Source organism: Acomys minous (assembly GCF_964271855.1).
Source record: "Acomys minous genome assembly, chromosome: 12".
Taxonomy (NCBI): domain Eukaryota; kingdom Metazoa; phylum Chordata; class Mammalia; order Rodentia; family Muridae; genus Acomys; species Acomys minous.
Window position 1 is genome coordinate 16,471,199 of NC_140493.1, and position 17,844 is coordinate 16,489,042.

Sequence of the window (17,844 nt, forward strand, 5' to 3'; positions counted from 1 at the left end):
CTGTCCTCTTTAGGGTTGCCTGTGAGGGACCAGTTGGTAGGGTAGGGCTGCCTCAGAAAGTACCCTGCTTGCTTCCCCTTTCCCTGGTGTTCTCCAGCTCCATGTGAATTAAAAAAAAAAACAACAACAACAACAAAAAACAAGTGGGAAAACAGTGGCTTAGGAGGGGGAACCGAGATCCCCCCATCCCCTTTAAAGAATTAGGTCTACTTTAGAATAAGGTGAGCTTGAAGTCTGTGGAGTCAGAAGGGCAGGCCATGAGCACTTCACGGCACATTTAATTCAGTTAGCCAGTGGCACTTCCAACCTGCCACTCCCCAGGTGTGTCTGGACACACCTCAATTGCCTGGGCTGGGAACCCTGGGCAGAAGGTTGTGCAAAAACAGATTGTAGGGCATGTGAGAGACTAGCAGTCCTGGAACTCCAGGGCCGCACTTAGGGACACTGTGCAACCAGCTGGGTTGCAATTCTCACCCGCTGTAACCATGAGAACTGGCATACAAGTACTGCTTTTTCCCTAGGTGCCTGGAGCACGGGAAGATCAGGCTCTAAACCCGGGCACATACCCTTTCTGAGACAAGTGTCACACGCTGTATGCCAGGTACCCAGCAACAGAGATTAGGACTCAATCCTGGGAGGGGGAGATCAGTTTAGGAGGAAGCTGAGCCAGCAAGTGCTTCTCCAGGCCACAGCCTGAGCGGAAGTGGAGCAGACTAAAAAACAGGAAATGGGGGTGTTGGGGACCGTTGCTTCTCTAAGTGGGTCACTAGTTGAACTTGAGACAGTCTGGACAGTCTGGGCTTCTCCCCCAGGCTGCAGTACGGTGCGCTATCAATTCTGCATTTGTTCTTCCAGTGTATGGGCTGCGTGTCTGAGTATTGTTGGAGGCTCAAGGATGACACTGCAGCCACCGCCTAGGCCCCACCTTTGTAGGGAGAACCCCCTTTGTCTTCTACCAACCCCCACTTGGGTGCCCCAAAGCTGGCAGATGAGCTTACATGCAAGCCACTGAGGTCTTTGCCCATATCCTCATCGCTCCCCACCATGAGCCAAGAACAAGAGAGCTTACAAAAATAAATACTAAGGGTATATAGCTCAGCTGTAGAGGTGCTTACCTCGAACACACCAGGCCCTAGGATGGGTCACCAGCATCCTGTTGGGGGGAAAAAAGTGCTGGTTTAATAAAATCCTGAAAGTAGGGGCTGGAGAGGTGGTTCAGTGGTTAAGAGCGTGCCCTGCTCTTGCAGAGGACCTGAGTTTGATTCCCAGCACCCACATGAGGCAGCTGCTAACCACCTGTAGCTATAGCACTAGGAGGGTTCAATGCTTCTGGCTTCAGGGGACGCCTGTACTCACCTGCACTCACTCTCACACACAGAGACATAATTTTAAAATTTAAAAAAAGTCTAGAAAGCAGAAAGAATTACTTTAGTATCATACATACTTAATGCTTGGTGTTTCTGTGTATGCAAATATGCGTGGGGGTGGGGGTGGGGGAAGCTAGGGAAATAACCATAGGTTATTTTCCATATTATAGCTTGTTGCTGTAAAACGTTGTTGGTTTTGTTTTGTTTTTTTAAAGAGCAGCTTCACTGAGATCTGATTCTGCTGCAATAAAATCCTCATATTTTAAGGGCACAGTTCAATGTGTCTTGATAACTCTGCACCTGTGTAAGCACTGCCAAGGCAGGGTACAGGAGCCACAGGCTAGAACCTCCCCCCTGCAATGCTGGGGCAATGCTCTCTGCCCAGCTGTCTCCAAGGGATGGGTTTCTCTCTGCAGGTGCCTCACAGAAACACAGCCACACAGCCAAACTACCCACAGCTCCAGCTCTCTTTACTGGCTTTAAATACCATGTAGCTGTGGGGGTGTGTGTGTGTGTGTGTGTGTGTGTGTGTGTGTGTGTGTGTGTGTGTGTGTGTGTGTGTATACAGGCATGGACCCGTACACACACATAATTTATACCTTGGTGCACTCTTGGACTTGTTCCCATCTTTGACTGTGTAAGACTTCTGGGATCCTTTGGGGACACCTGCTTTCCTTTCCCTTGGGTGCAGCTTTAAAGGAGAAAGCTGGGTCAAGCTAGATTACAGAAAAGGACTGTTTCAAGATCTGCATTTGATTTGTTGTGGTTTCTTGTGTGTGGAAAAACCCCTACTACCCTTTGCTTGTTGCTGTTTTGAGATTGAGTCTTACGCTACAGGCCAGCCTGGTCTATGTAGCCCAGGTTGGCCTCACAATTGAAGCAATCCACCCACTTTAGCCTCCCAAATGGTGGAAGTATAGGCATGGATCCTACTAGATTCTCCGACACCTTTGTAAATGATTAGCGAGAGGAAGTTTGTTAAAGTCACAGTCAGGGGGTTATAGATGTTTATATAAAAGCGAATTTCTACAAGAAACTTGAGAATCTGTGGATGAGGGAAAGGCCTTCCTAGCCTACGAGGAAACAAGAAAGGCTAAACTGTATGACTACATGAAAATTGTAAAACATCAGTAAGATGCCTGGCAGTGGTGGCACACACCTTTAATCCCAACATTCAGGAGGCCGAGGCAGGAGGATCTCTGAGTTCAAGGCCAGTCTGGTCTACAGAGTGAGTTCCAGGACCGCCAGGGCTATGCAGAGAAATGCTGTGCATGAGCACACACACACACACACACACACACACACACACACACACACACACACACAAATACAGTGGCAAAGCTTACAAAGTTAAAAACGTTTACGCATCTGTGAAAACTAAAGCTAGGTCTCGTGGCACATGTGTCTAATCCCAGGACTTTGGAGGTAAGCGGATCGCCACCAGGGCCATCTTGAACTGTAGAGTGAGTCCCTATTTCAAAACAAAACAAAATTGGTAGGACAGGAGAGCCAGCCATGGAAACGCACTTGAGAGGTGGAGGCAGGAGGAAATGAATTCAAAGCCAGCCTGGGTTACACAGCAAGACCTTGTCTCCAAAACACTGAGAGACGCAGACATGTCATCTGAGCGATGGCAGTAAGTGGAAGGATAGATTATAGATGGCTAGGTGACTGGTAGATAAATTATTGATACGTAAGTGGATGGTCGAAAGATAGATAAATGGTAGACCATTGGTAGACATATCAATAAAAAGGTGACGGGTGGATAATCGATTAATTGCTGATAAATAGGTAAATGGTAGATTGTTGATAGGTAGGTAGATGACAAATAAATAGAAGATAAACAGATGGTTGACGGTGGAGGCTAAGCACCTGAGTGGATGCCACAGTGATGCTGCCCACAGCCTGTGGACTGGGAGGTTGAACTGGAGAGTGTCCCAGTGGAGGTGCTCCAGGTGTCTCAGGAACCCACGGGGTGGGGGTGGGGCATGCAGTGAAGGACTGGAGCCAGAACTGCTCTGCTGATTTTGGAAAGCAATCTCAATAGCTTGAAAATATGAAAATAGTTTTCTTTGACTTAGCATCTCTCTCTCTCTCTCTCTCTCTCTCTCTCTCTCTCTCTCTCTCTCTCTCTCTCTCTCTTGACGCTGAAGGTGAATCCTAGGGCCTCACGCATGCTAAGTGTCCGCTCTACTAACAAACTCCACTCCACACCCTGAATTCCATTTTTGATCGTGTATCCTAAGAAAATGAAACATCAAGTTTGTAGGGCGCTCCTTACTTTTGGAGATATGATGTCTGTGTTTGCTGAGACATTCCCCAACCTGCCCGCGTTCTTGTCGGCCCCTCCCCTTTCTCTCTGGCAACTCATTAACGCGGACCCCTTAGTTCTGATGCTTCCCCTTGGCAGCTGCCACCTGGCCAGATGTGTCCTTGAGATGTTAGCTTGAGGCCCTCATATTGGTCCTTTTCTCCCATTTTCAGCCCTTGTAGGGCCTAAAGGACATGGCTGGGCCATTTCTCAGTGGACCCCCATTGATCGTGACCATGGAATCAACTCCGGTACTGCTGGTACAGCCCTGTGGTTGTGGAAACACCTGGCATGTGGAGCCAGTTCTCATCACAGGGAGCAAGCATGTTATATTAGGACGGTGTGACTGTGCCTACCCGTCTGGGAACTTGAGGAAAGCTGCCAGAGCTCTGACACTCCTGCAGGCTTAACCTTTTACAGGGACTCCGGGCATTGTGTGGCCTCCATGCTGCCAGCTGGGAGAAAGAGCTGTCTCTGCTTTCACTTCAGAGCTGGTTCTCACCGTCAAAGTGGAGACAGCCAACGTGTCACACGACACAGGGGACCATGAGCTGGCCGCTCTCGTAGGTGGGCTCTCCTGCATGTCGGCTTTCCCCTGGCTTCACTCCCCTCTATTCTCCCTGAACCCAGTTCTAGTCTTTTGGCCACAGACTGCTTCAGACAGCTGCTGCCTGCAAGCTCACTGTCTTCCTGCCCCTGACCTTGGCCCTGGATTCTTTACGCTCACTGTATCCTCCCTTTTGGGACACTCCTGTAGTGGATGGGAAACTTCAGGGGAAAAATTCACCCAGTTCAGCCCTGCTGGCTTGTCAGAGCTGTGGGTGTGTGACATCCCTCTGTGCAAACACAGCTGCCCACATTCCAAGGGCACACGTCTGCACCTTCTTCCATTATTCAACCCTGACCTTAGCCTCGGACCCCACATCTGCTCCCTAGCTCAGCTGAGCCACTGGTGATGCCCTGGGTCCCTGGAACGTCTCTAACCAAGGTGGTTTTCCTTATATTTTCCCATGTCAGTCTGAGTCTCACTCCCAACATTCAGGACTCAGAATGTGCTCTGCCCTTCAGGGCTCTTCTCTGCCAGGCATTTCTTTTTGTGATGTCTCTTGCAGTGCTCTTATCTCCCTCTTATCCTTGCCAGAGTCCTCTTCCGTCTGCCTCCTCACTCTTCAAGGACTCCCCCTCCCTCCACCCCCTGAGTGGATGCTTACAGGACAGGGTGTGAAGGACAGCTCACTATCCTCAGGCAGCAGTGGGGGCAGACTTCAGGCCCTCTGTTAGGAGGGCTTTGGCTCCTGGCTCAGGACCCCCAGCACTCTCCCACCAGGATCGGAAGTTGCAGCAGCATCACGCTGGTGAGATTACAGAGGTCATCACGAGTGAGAAGCAGGAGAGGGAGGAGGGGGTCTCCGGTGATTTCTTGCTGGGTGATGGCCACCCACCTTTTCTTCCCTCTGAAGGAATGTGGGATGAAAGCCAGGGCCAGCCCCCCATGTGAGGAGGCTGACTAGTATGTGCAAAATCCCTGCAATGCCCTGCCTTGAAAGGGCGCTTGTGTAAAGTGCTGCTTTTGAGATATCAACCTAACAGGGCATGCAGACTTCCCTTTATGAGGTCAGAAGCAACAGAAATGATCAATTTACAGAAAGCCGACAGCGCAAACATTTCCTCTGAGTATCTGCGGGGGAAATAAACGGCAATCATGTCAACCTACATAAAAAACAATCTCCTTCCAGATCAGTCCAGTGACCGGGAGACCTTTGGGTTGCAGGCTTCTGCTGCTGTTTCAGTGGCTCTTGAGAGATGACAGGTCTCTGCAGTCCTTAAATAGTCATAAAGGTGTGGTCATTCTGACTGGGTTTCATGCTTAACTTTTGGCAATCTAAAACAGGCCAGCTAGTGGGTGAGGTGATCCCTGCCTATAATCCCAGCTCACTGAGACTAAAAGGCCTGAAAAGTGCCAGGCCACCTGGGCCAGCTGCTAGACCCTGTCTCAAATAAAAATAAAGTGTGTCCCTTAAGGCAAGCATTGTCTAAAAGGGACTAACAGAGGCTTCTTTGGCTCCATAGGCCATCCAGTTACTTAGCCCTGTGTTTTGAGTGTATAAGCTGCCACAGACACTATGTCAACCAAGGGTTATGGCTGTGTGCCAATAAAGCTGTGTTTACAAAGGCAGCCAGCAGCCTGAATTGGGGCCGTGTTTGTAGCCTGCCAGTCCCTCCCTGCTCTTAGTCATTTTTTAGCAAAGAGGGACTAATAATGTGTTGTCTTGTCAAAGCAGTGAATCCAGGTGACTAAAAACAGCTTAACTTTAAACAAACGAAACAAACAAACAACAACAACAACAACAACAAAAACCTGAAGGCTGGCAAAATTGATGCTTCTTTTTGGGGAACATGCTGACTTGGCGTTCCCTCCCAGTTTTGGCAGGCATCTGCAAGGGGAAACCCATAGGGGCAGGGTGGATTCGGCCACTCTGAGAAACTGCATCTTCCGCAGTGAAGCCTCAGGCCCCCTGTGGCTTGGATTCACACATCACCTGCAGGGCCAGTTCTGTACATAGAAACCTGAATCAACTGAAGTTCACAATCAAGGCAAGGGTCTGCCCTGGTGTGCCTCCGTGCTGCAAGAATTTTCATCCTGAGGGGGCACTAAGCAATGTCACCCCTCTCTCCATAAGGTCCTAATGATAAACCACAGCCCACGATACCAAAAGTCACCCCAGAGAACCAATGAGTTTAGTAGGCTTACTTAGAAAGCATAGATGACAAATCCAGGACAAGCATGGCTACACAGAGAAACCCTGTCTCGAAAAACAACAAACAAACAAACAAAAACAAAAAAGCATAGGTGAGAAGATATAGGAAGAAGTTTGGGTGACCCCCCCCCTCTCCGAAAGTAGCCACCCTGGAAGGTTTGCACCTGCCATGGCTCCTTCCCTTGCCTTCCCCAGCCTTACACACTTTAGCCCCTCCCCAGAATCACCCCATCTCACCCCCACCACTTGCAATTAAGGCAAACTTGTGTACAGATGGCTGGAATCTCCAGGGGAGCTCCAGTGACCCTCCCCAACCCCTCCTTCCCTGAGGAAATGCCAACAGTCCTCTGGCCTTCATGGATGGGTCCTTGCCAGTAGGCACAGACAACCTCACAGTGGTGCCTGTTTTGCTTGGAGGACAGCTCTGTCTAGCCCAGGGGCTCCTAAGAAGGTAGATGTTGGAAGTGTATTTTGGGGTCTCCTGGTTAGAGAGACCAGAAGTTAAGCAAGACTCCCTGTTGGACCAACAGGTAGGGAGAGGGGCCATGGCTAGGTAATAAAGTTGACGGTATCCAAGATGGCCAGCTTCTTCCTCGCCCTCATGACTTGAGACCAAAGTCTGGCAGCTTAAAACAAAGTGCTTTGTAAGCCTTTGTTTCCCACCAGAAGGTCACTGCTTACAGACTGGCTCCAACAAGTTCATATTGGACCTGTTTATGACATGCTACATGATAGCTCCAAGCTAATCAATCAGCCTTGTTTTCCTCAAACTGACCAGCTCATAAATAGGGGAAGAAAACCCTTCAGTGGCTTTAAAAGCTCAGTCCTCCAGAAAAGACTTCCCACTTTCCTGCTTTTCTGCTTGCAGAAGGTGTTTCTCTGTGTGTATGTGTCTGCTGCATGTATATGTTTCCTCGCTCCCCTAAAACAGTTCTTCAACTGCTGATTCTGTCTATGGTGCCTGAGATGTCTCTGCTGCTGGACACTACGCTTCAGATTTTTTCCAACTTTTAAATCTTTAAGTGACAGAGAAAACAAGCCCAATCAAGACCCCCCTGGACGGTATCAGTTTTGGTGTATGTTTTGAGGGCTCCCAGAAAGAATGTACCCTGCCACCTTTAAAGGAGTGCCCTTGAAGCTTGATGGCAGTGTTGAATTCTGCACGCTGTCTGCTTTTCCAGACCAGTGTTCTGTCTGTTGTTGAGGTGCTCCGTACAGTGGAATTCATTTATTTCTCCCACTAGTTCTACCCCTTTCCACATTACATATTCTGCAGCTGTTTTTGCTGCATGAATAGAGGCTTGCTGCATCTTGTCTCTTTTGTTGTTGTTTGTTTGTTTTTCAAGACAGGGTTTCTCTGTGTAGCTTTGGCTGTCCTGGACTCGATTTGTAGACGAGGCTTGCCTTGAACTCACAGTGATCCACCTGCCTCTGCCTCCCTGAGGACATATCTTGTCTTTATACCATGGAGCCCTCATCTCTGGAGGTCTATGTGTTATTAGTATGGCCACCCCTGCTTTCTTTCACGAATGGTTATCATCACCGAGGTCCTAGCTTGAAGTCTGCACTGCATTCCTCAGTACAGCTGGCTCAGTTGGAATAGCAGGCTTAGCCTTTTCAGTCGGGTGTGGCGGTTCTTGGTCAAGGCTCTGTTCTGAGAGGCCACCCCTGCCTTGGCCTGTGGCTGCGGGAGCTGGCTTGTGTTGACACTCTTGTCTGTGCACACTGGTGTTTCCGACTGTGGTTTCTTCCATTCCAGATCAGAGCTCTGTGGTGCAAAAGGAAACTGTTGGATCCTTCTCCTGCCCCAAACCCCAGGTAGCTGCTTTGTCCCTCTTCTCCTCCGAGGCTTTTCATGTGGGTTTCATATCTAACATCCAAGAACGGAAGAACAAGGAAAGGCATATCTAGTCTGTCCCAGGAGTCGAAGGTGTCTGTATTTTCAGAATAGATTGTTCCTACTGACCCATTTTCTGGGCTCTGCCTTTCTTCATTGCTCCACATTCTGTCAACCGAGCACAGCTTGTAGTTTTAAGCTTCAGACACAAAGCTTTTAGGCTCTAGATTTGGCTCTCCCCCGAGAGCTTCCATCTGTGCACTTAATCAAAGGCTTCAGGCATGCTGCAGCAGGTGTGGAGCACACAGCCACCTCACAGCTTCCATTTGGTGACTCCCCGTGTCTGTATCGCTTTGTTGTCAGCGTCCTTGTTGATGCAATGGGCACAGTTTGCATCAGGATGAAAGAGCCCAGCAGGAAGGGACCAGACAGATTGGCCGCTCTTGTTACTCAGAGAATCATGGCCTATGTGGCATTTCTGCAATCCCAGGGGCCTGTGTGCAGAGTTTTAATAGCGGCCAAGTGTTCACATGGCAAATGCTGTGGCGTGGCCTGTTGCCAGGGAAATGTGTCAGGCAATGAGGCATGCTCCCCATCCAGCTCTTTTGGGCGCCCTTGTTGCTCAGGTTCCTGTACAAACTGGGTACATACAGGCCACGGTGCTTGGAGCCACTTCATACCTATTTTCCATGGGGAATATAGCCTCAGACTTTGGGTGACATATGAACGTTGCTAGTGGGCACTGGGGGTGCTGCTGTCTTGCCTCAACCCTCATTGACCCTGTCACACCAGACCTCAAGGTTTTGGAGAGCCACAGGCAGCAGCTGTGCCTTGGTGATAAACTTCTCATCTGCTTGCCTCCAATTGCACAGGCTGGGATTACAAGTGTGTGTGGTTGTGCCCAGTTTGTTGTCCTGATATTTATCCCCTGGGTTTCCCAGGTGGCCGTGGGAGGCCCGACTGAGTAGCATATTTCCATTATCTTGACCCTTGTCTGATACGCGTGGGCTTACATGTGTCTGCCCCTGTATCACTGGGGAGCCGTGCCTCCCTTGAGGCATGTGGGAGACGGGTGGGCATCCAGGAACATCGGACATCACAGCCAAGTGTTGGCAGACACTGATTTCCTGTCAGCGAGCTGTGGTCATACAAATAGAGCAGAACTAATAGTTCTAGAATCTGGAGTCCCTATGACCCACGAGACCATGCGGTGACCATGCAAATACTGCAGCAGGCTGTGGAGAAGGTTCTGGCAAACTCAACCCGATGCCAGGAACCAGCAGGCCAGCCTCATCTGCCAAGGGCAGCTGATTTTTCTGGAATGTGAGGGCCTTTCGTTGCAGGGTGAGCTGCGTACTCACATGAGTCACCCTGGAGTGAGCAGAAGGTCAGGAGAATTTGTATGTTGTCAGCAGAAGTGTTCAGAGGTTTAAGCCAAATTCACTTACAGATTTTCAGTGCACGTTTGGGAAGGATTATCGAACTGAAACAGTGTTAAATTTATGACAATGTCCTACTTAAACATCGAGTATTGTTTTTAATATGGATTTTGTTGTTGTTGCTATTGTTGTTTGTTTTTTGTTTTTCCTGAAACAAGGGTCTCTCTGTGTAGCCCTGCCTGTCCTGGAACTCACTCTGTAGGGCAGGCTGGCCTTGAGGAGATAGTGACTTTTAAGTGCTTGTGTCCTCATGTCATCTACAAGGAGGTGGACCTCACTGCTTTGACGAGGCCCTCTGGCCAAGTACATAGAATGATTTGGAAACCATTGCTGGTCATAAGGAGTCCAAAGCTGTGCCCAGAATTGGCCAGGCCCTGGTGTCACAGGCTGATGGGGACACATCCGGAGTTGCCAACGGAGTAGGCAAGGATGCATAAGAGTGCTTGCCTTATCTGGCTGGCACTGAGGTTAGGGTGAAATGGCCCTGTAACCAGAACAGATCAGGGCACCATTTTTATGTTCTCAGGACTGCTGCACCATAAACAGGGCCTCTTATCAGAATGGTGGGGGCACCCAGAGCAGCATGTGTGTCCCTGGGTCAGGTGTGTGACTGGTACAGTAAGTAGCAGGCTAGGTGGGCACTGTGGTACCTGGGAGGGGACTTTTTCTTCTCCCGGAGACAGGGTTTCTCTGTGTAGCCTTGGCTATCCTGGACTCACTTTGTAGACCAGGCTGGCCTCAAACTCACAGCGATCTGCCTGCCTCTGCCTTCCGAGTGCTGGGATTAAAGGTGTGTGCCACCACCACCTGGCAGGAAGGGGACTTGTTAATGAGGGTTTGGGTTGTGGACCACAGCATCTGTCATCCAATCTATGTCTTGGCCACTCATTCCTCCTGCTCTAAGGCTGGCCCTTACTTAATTTGACTGTAGGGTCCTGAAAAGGTTAATAACCTTCTTTATGATCCTGGACATTTGGCTCCATGTCATAGTCAGACATTGTTTTATAAAGGGAAGGGGACCTGTCTACTGACTATCAGCCACCGCTTTTCTGCGATCAGGAATGGGTGGGACCCACAAAAACCTTGGAGTAACACCCACCGCACAGCACAGAAGCTGCCTAGCAAACTCTGAGTAGACAGTGGGTGTGTGTGTGAGAGAGAGATAGTGTTAGCAACTGTGGGCATATCCCAGCTGCTGCCACAGCACGGGGCATGGCAAGACAGGACACCATTCTTGGACCAGATGAGCTATGTCTAGTCCTGGCTTTCTCATTTCTTTACCTCCATAGCAAAAAAAAAAAAAAAAAAAACAAAACAAAAAACATGGCAAGACAGGACACCATTCTTAGACCAGATGAGCTATGTCTAGTCCTGGCTTTCTCATTTCTTTACCTCCATAGCAAAAAAAAAAAAACAAAACTCTGTGGGGCCACCTGTTGCCAGTGTCACTATCTCACAGGCCAGGGGCCAGCCTGGTCTAGGAAAACTACACTTCTAATGTCTGGTCTCTATGGACCTTCCAACCTTGCTGACAGCATATGAGGACACATACCAGAGAAATATTAGCATTCTGTTGGAACATAAAGGGCCCAGAATTCCCGCCCCTCAGCTAGTTACTTGCCAATATTCCCCACCTGTCCTCAGTTGCAGTGTGATGTCATCAAGCGTCCACATGGGGCATTGTGGTGTGTGAACATCTGTCCATACAGTCTAGACTGCATAACGGAGCACATGTTGGAGGGGCACTCTGCCCCAAGAAGACCAGCTGCTGGCTCCTCCCCCAGTGCCTCTGTGCTCCCTCTTCACTCAGTTGTCCTCATTGACCTTTGTGGCTGACAGTGTCAGCTCCCTGTGACATGAAATTTGGTGCAGAGGTTCCCTTGTCTGCTGTAGAGGGATATAGGCTAGTAGGGAGCACGTCCCCAGCGATATGCAGTTTTCTGATAGGAAGTCACGTGTTATCGAGCTGTCCTTTTGTGTTTGACAGAGCCTCGCTCCTTTCCTTTAGCTCTGCCCAATCCCTAGCAGAATGATGCTATTTCCTTAGGCCCCACGTGATGTTCCCACCTTTCTCTCCCTGCATCCCTGGCTCCTTGTCCCTCACTGCTCCTTGGCCTGTCCTCTTTTTATCATAGCTCTCTCAGAACCTCCTGATCCACGAGCCTGACCACGAGACCTCCCCAGTCCCTCCCTGCTGGGCCTGAGTCCTGCCTGACAGCTCATGTGACTTACTCTAGTTCTTTATTTTCCGCCTCCTGGTCTACCCCTGGGTTATGCTCACGGGTTATCTGGGATGCTGTTTCTAGAGCTTTGTTCCCGCCAGTATCACATGAGCTACGTACGGCATGGCTTGTGTGCCGCAGCAGCTGTGGAATGTATGTGGCCTGTGTGGTTTGGTGGTGTCCCTGGTGCAGTACGGCCTTTGGGGTCTGGCCAGCAGAACATGTGACACAATAGGACATTGCTCTTTTCTTTTTTTGCCTCTCTGAGTCTCCCTCTGGATGTAGAAGGGGCGTGATTGATGGGCACTCTTTGAAATGAGTTGTAAAAATAAAATAAAATAAAAAGAAATGAGTTGTCCAGTGATCACTGGTGCATCTTAGTTATTTTGTGATGCAACACGCAACCGTTGCCTCCCTCTCACTCCTCTGAATATTGGAAGCTTGTCTTACTCCACTATTATGCTTACCAGTTGTGACTTTTGTCGCCTGTTTCTTATGGACAGTCACGGTTGTGAAGTAGAGGTCTCAGGAGTCCTAGACTCTAGACTTTATCAAAGGGTCGCTGCCTCCTGACTGTTCTGCCCCTCATGATTGGGCACCTGTTGTGAGCCTGGCAGGTGGTCCATAACAACACAGAGATGTGCCTCCGTCATCTCCTGGTGTTGCAGGAAGTTCAGAGGTCAGGTGGACCCAGCATCACAAGTGGTGCAGGATTTGGAGGGAGCTCCATGAGAGCTGAGTCTACACCCCCAGAAATGGGGAAGGTGGGTAAGCTAAGGAAGAAGCAAGGGGCCATGTCAGAGAACCAGCTGCTGGTGGCAAAGCTACTTGCTGTGTAGGCGGCCAGATGTCTGTCCTGTGCAGCACTCAGCTGTGCGTGTGAGATGAGAAGCTTCGTGTGTGTGTGTGTGTGTGTGTGTGTGTGTGTGTGTGTGTGTGTGTGTGTATGAGGGAGGAGGAGAATCAAAAGCAGCTAAGAACTGAACTTTGGAGACACAATGGTGAAAAACTAGGAGGCCCCAGACCCAGGTGAGCACAGAAGGCTCTACACAGCATTGAACTTGATTCTGCTCAGCTCAGCTCCTCCCCAGTGTGTGTGTGTGTGTGTGTGTGTGTGTGAGAGAGAGAGAGAGAGAGAGAGAGAGAGAGAGAGAGAGAGAGAGAGAGAGAGAGCGCCTCTGGGGCTTCTGGGGACCTGACTACAATCCTTCCATGGCTCAGATTGCAGCTCCCCAGGTTCTGATGACCCAAATTCCAAGGCAATAACTTGAAAAACCAACACAAAAAGCAGACACCACACAGCATGGTTTGCTAGGTTAGCCATTGGCAGGGATGCAGACTTTTAGCTGGACTGCGGGGTTCGGAGCCAGCCTAGGAAGCTAGCAGACAGCAACGTTCATCTGTACAAAAACACACCGTGATTCATAAAGAAGCCTTCGGAGTCTGGCCTGTGCTCAAAGAGGGCTTTACTGTACAATCTTGCCCGCCCTCTTGGCCACGTTGCCTCAGCCCACGGCTCCGGTCAGACCTGTTATTTCCCACAGCTGTGTGCCCAACCTAGAACTTCCTTTTGATCCAAGCCAAGTAATCGTGGCATGCTTCAAGCAAGTATGGGCTAATTCTGCCTCTCTCTGGGCTACTGGGTTAAAGAAACTATTTGGCACCAGGCATGATGGGGTACACTCGCAAGCCCAGCAGTCGGTAAACCAAAGCAGGAGGATTGAGAGAGTCCATGGCTAACCTGGGCTACATAGTAAGACCTTACTTATCTCAGAACAACAGAATCAAACCGGGATTACCTAGAGCCACCATCTTCTAGGCCAGTGGTTCTCAACCTTCCTCATGCCTCGACCCCGTAATACAGTTCATGTTGTGGCGACCCCTCTAACCATAAAATTATTTTTGTTGCTGTTCCATAACTGTAATTTCTCTACTGTTATGAGTTGTAATGTAAATATTACATTAATGTAAATATTACATTAATGTAAATGTAATGATACGCAGCTGATCTGATATGTGACTCAAGGGGTGGCAACTCAGAAGTTGAGAACAGCTGCTCCGGGCCCATCCATTTTCTCCCATATTTCCTGCATCCAGTCAGAACCCAGACTCTCCAGAACCCTTCTCCACAGACACTTGGTGGCCCTGGCATTCTGTATTATGTGCCTCCCATGCCACTTGGACTTCTGAGCCACTTTCAGCCTTAGAACAGAGAAGGTGTCCAGAGCACTATGTCGCATGTAGCTGCTGACTCAGAGAAATCAGTGCTTGTGGCTTAAGTGGCTGAGCAGACCCTGTGGAGAGCCACAGCCTAAGTTTATCCTTTGATGACACCAACCGCTTCTGGGTCCTTAACTCTGAGTGGCATGATCTCTAACCTGCCTTCCTTTCTGATTTTTTGTTTTTTGTTTTTTTGTTTTTTTAAAGAAAGAATTACATTTTACTTATTGGGAGGGGGCGCGTACCATGGCGTGCTCCTGGAAGGCAGAGCACAACTTGTAGAAGCTGTTTTTCCCTTTCCACCCTGCAGATTCCAGGGATCCCACTCAGGTCGTCAAGCTTGGCCCCCGGTATTTTTACCTGCCAACCTATCTCGCTGGTCCCAGCCTTCCTTTCTGTTTGGGGTGTCTAATGAGAGGAGCACTGTGTGGCGGAGTTGGGGGTGGGGGTCGAACCTAAGCGTTGTGTTGTTGCAGATGCCTTCTCCGTGCCAGTGTCCGAGATCATCGCTGTCGAGGAAACAGACGTCCATGAGAAACAGTCCTCCAGCGGCCGGTGGCAGAAAATGGAAAATCCGTTCGCATTCACAGGTGAGGGAGCCTCCTTTAGCTCCATGTAGACAGAAGGGTACTTACCAAGTCAGTGATTGGCTCATCTTTATGGTCTCTTTCTGATAGAAATTATTCAACATGTACTTTTGGGGCTGGGGAAATGTCTCAGAGTGTAAAGTGCTCGCAACTTATTGCTAAAATTCTCCCATCGTCTCAAGGACAAACCCAGGCAAGGGAGCACGGAAGTTCACTCTGAGGGAACCGGTGCTTTTACTGGGCTTCCTTAAAGAGCCTAGTTGAGGTGTGGGTGCCCCTCCCCTAGTAGGCTGTGCCTGGAAAGCCTCACCCAGTACAGAAGAGGGCTTCCTAGTCCTTTATCCAATGAACTGAGCCCGAGCTTTAGCCGTCCCTCCCCGCCCTCCACCCGCCGTCCCCGCCTATAATTTTAGCCCTGCCCCCTGGCCACGTGCAAAGCTGCCAGGTGGTAGACTAGAGCACCGCAGGACTTCCTTTCCCTCATCTGAGCTTCTACAAAGGGGGTTATCCGTCTTCCAGCCGCTTGGGGGTGATCTTTCGCAATGGAGCACAGCTGAACTCCCTAAGATGGTTGTTCGGCCATCCCAGCCCTCCTGCAGTGTGATGAGAGTTGGAGACAGGAGGAGCCAATGAGGGTCCAGCTAGCACGGCCCCTGAGGTCTCATTTCCTTAGCTGCATACCCCGCTAACCCGTGTTGGTTTCTGTGCAGTGCACTGTGTGAAGCGAGCAAGACATCACCGCTGGAAGTGGGCACAGGTGACTTTCTGGAGTGCCGACGAGCAACTGTGTCACCTGTGGCTGCAGACCCTTCGTGAGCTGCTGGAGAGCCTGAGTACGTGGGCGAGCTTTCGGATTTGTTGCCAGGCAGCACAGCTGTGGTGGCACGCGAGACTCAGTGACCTGACCCAGGTGGACGTGATGGATCCCTTTGATTTGTTTTGTGTTTCCTACTTAGAGGGTCACAGTGGAATAGTAGCGGTGTGTACACTCCGCAGCTGCGGTACTGGCCCAGCGCCAACTTCTGAGCAGAGCAGTGAGACCGGGGCCCCAGAGCCTCAGTTTCTTTCTATAAGAGGGGTGAATGTTCCAGATGCAAATGAGGATTGGACAGGATGTTGGGGAACAACCTCCTGGGAGTGTGGCCTCTGAAATGCAGCAAAGCCCACTGCCTGGTTTAATGTGTGCTGAGGGACTGTTTCTCTGTCCCCTTGAACATGGCCGCCTGTTCTTTTGGCACCAGTAACATGAGTCACGCTTTAATTTTATGTATAAAGGTGACAACTGTTCTATAGGCTTCAACTACAGGTGAAACATGGTACAGGTTAGCTTTTTTATTCTTTTTAATTTTATTCTTTGACCCTTTGGAGGGTTACATTGTTTTTGTTTTGGGTTTTTGTTTGTTTGTTTGGTTGGTTGGTTTTTTGTTTTTTGTTTTGGTTGTTTGGTTTGGTTTGGTTTAGTTTCCGGGTTTTTGTTTTGTTTTGGGTTTTTTTGGGGGGAGTTGAAACAGAGTCCTGGAGCTCACACTGTACACCAGGCTGTCCTTGCACTCACCTGCCTCTGCCTCCTGAGTCCTGGGATCAAAGGTGTGTGCCACCACTGCCAGGCTGGTATATTACTTTTTAAAAGTAAACTGTAGGGTGGTTGAGATGGCTCAGTGGGTAAAGAAAGGCAATTGCCACCAACACAGAGGATCTGAGTTCAACCCCCAGGACCGATGTGGTGGAAGGAGAGAATCAATCCTTCAAGATGTGCTCTGAGTGCCACACGTTCCCCATGTGCACCTAAGTGTGTGAGCGCATGCGCACATGCGCAATCACAGGCACACAGACACACTAAGCAAAGGAATACAAACAAAACAAAGACATTAAAAGTGAATTATAGGAGACCAGCATGGTGGCACCAGCCTTGCAATCTCAGCTCTTGGGAGGGAGGCAAGGGGATTTTCAAGTACTGGGCTGGACTGGGCTGCATTAGAGAGGCGGTCACTCTCCACCCAGCTCAGTAGCTTCAGAGCCCATATGCCAGAAAGGGGAGGGGGAGGGGCTGTGTGGCTGTGGTTGTTCATTCTTGTGGCTGCCCAGCACCTGTAGCCTGACGTCACAGCCACTCCCTGCTGAGACCCATCTGCGTGGCTTGCTCTGGGCCCCACCGTCCCTGCATGTGCCACTGTGTGCCTGTGGCATTTCTCTAGGGCATGCTGAGGACCGACTGGACTGTGGACACTGCCAGATAATCTCCGAGGGCCCCTCTTCACACACCCGCCATGGAGCCCCTCCCTTTGGCTCCCGATCCTATCCTTTGAAGTTTAGCCTACGTGGCAGGGGTCAGTTGCTTTATATTATGTAGACATAACCTACATGTCTCTGATGCTTGAGGCATGCGTTGATACCTTGTCACAGGCCGGTTGTGTATTCTCTGGTGAGAGTCCTCACTATGTAGTTCAAGATGGTTTCAAACTCATGATCCTCCTGCCTCAGCCTCCTAAGTGTGGGGACTATTGGAATGAAGCACTGTATGTGGCCCACATTTCCTTTGCTTGCTTGCGTGTAGACATGTAATAGAAGACCACGATTCTCCTTGTCAGGTCTGCTTATTGGTTCCACCTCCTTTTTGTTCCTTCCCACAAATGCTGCCCAGGCTGGGACTCCAGTGCATCATGACCGCAACACTAGGGTCTCCGTCCTGACTTTGGGGTGCACCACAAGGAATGCAAGAAGTCTGTTAGCTTCATTACATTAATGGAATTCTCATAGGTTGGTTTGGTTTTTGTTGGTCACAGGTGTTGGATATAAGGACTGTCCCCACTTGGATCTTGTTGTTGTTAAGGCTGTGCTTGCTAGAGCAGCCAGCTCGCCCATGACCTTCGCTCCCTTTCTGTATCACTGTGTCTGACTTCCTGAAACCTCACTTAGGAGTTTCTGCTCTAGGTTCAGGGTGAAATAGGCTTGTGACTTCCTTTCTGGGACATCCCTGTCCGGTTTTGCCTCGGAGGTCACAGTGACGTTGTATGAATCAATCAGTAATGTTTCTTTTCCTGTCCTTTGGAAAAGGTCACACAGGAAGACTGTTTTTTCTGTTTTCTTTCTTCTTCTTTTTTC

At 49.7% G+C, this 17,844-nt stretch overlaps 1 protein-coding gene across 1 annotated transcript in view; it reads left to right on the top strand.

Moving 5' to 3' along the window:
* CERK (ceramide kinase) overlaps positions 1-17,844 on the top strand; it is a 39,305-nt gene that overhangs the window by 3,304 nt on the left and 18,157 nt on the right. Inside the window, exons 2-3 of the mRNA XM_084750847.1 lie at positions 14,632-14,745; positions 15,453-15,575. Of these exons, the coding sequence (XP_084606973.1) occupies positions 14,632-14,745; positions 15,453-15,575 (237 nt within the window). The remainder of the gene's footprint in view (positions 1-14,631; positions 14,746-15,452; positions 15,576-17,844) is intronic.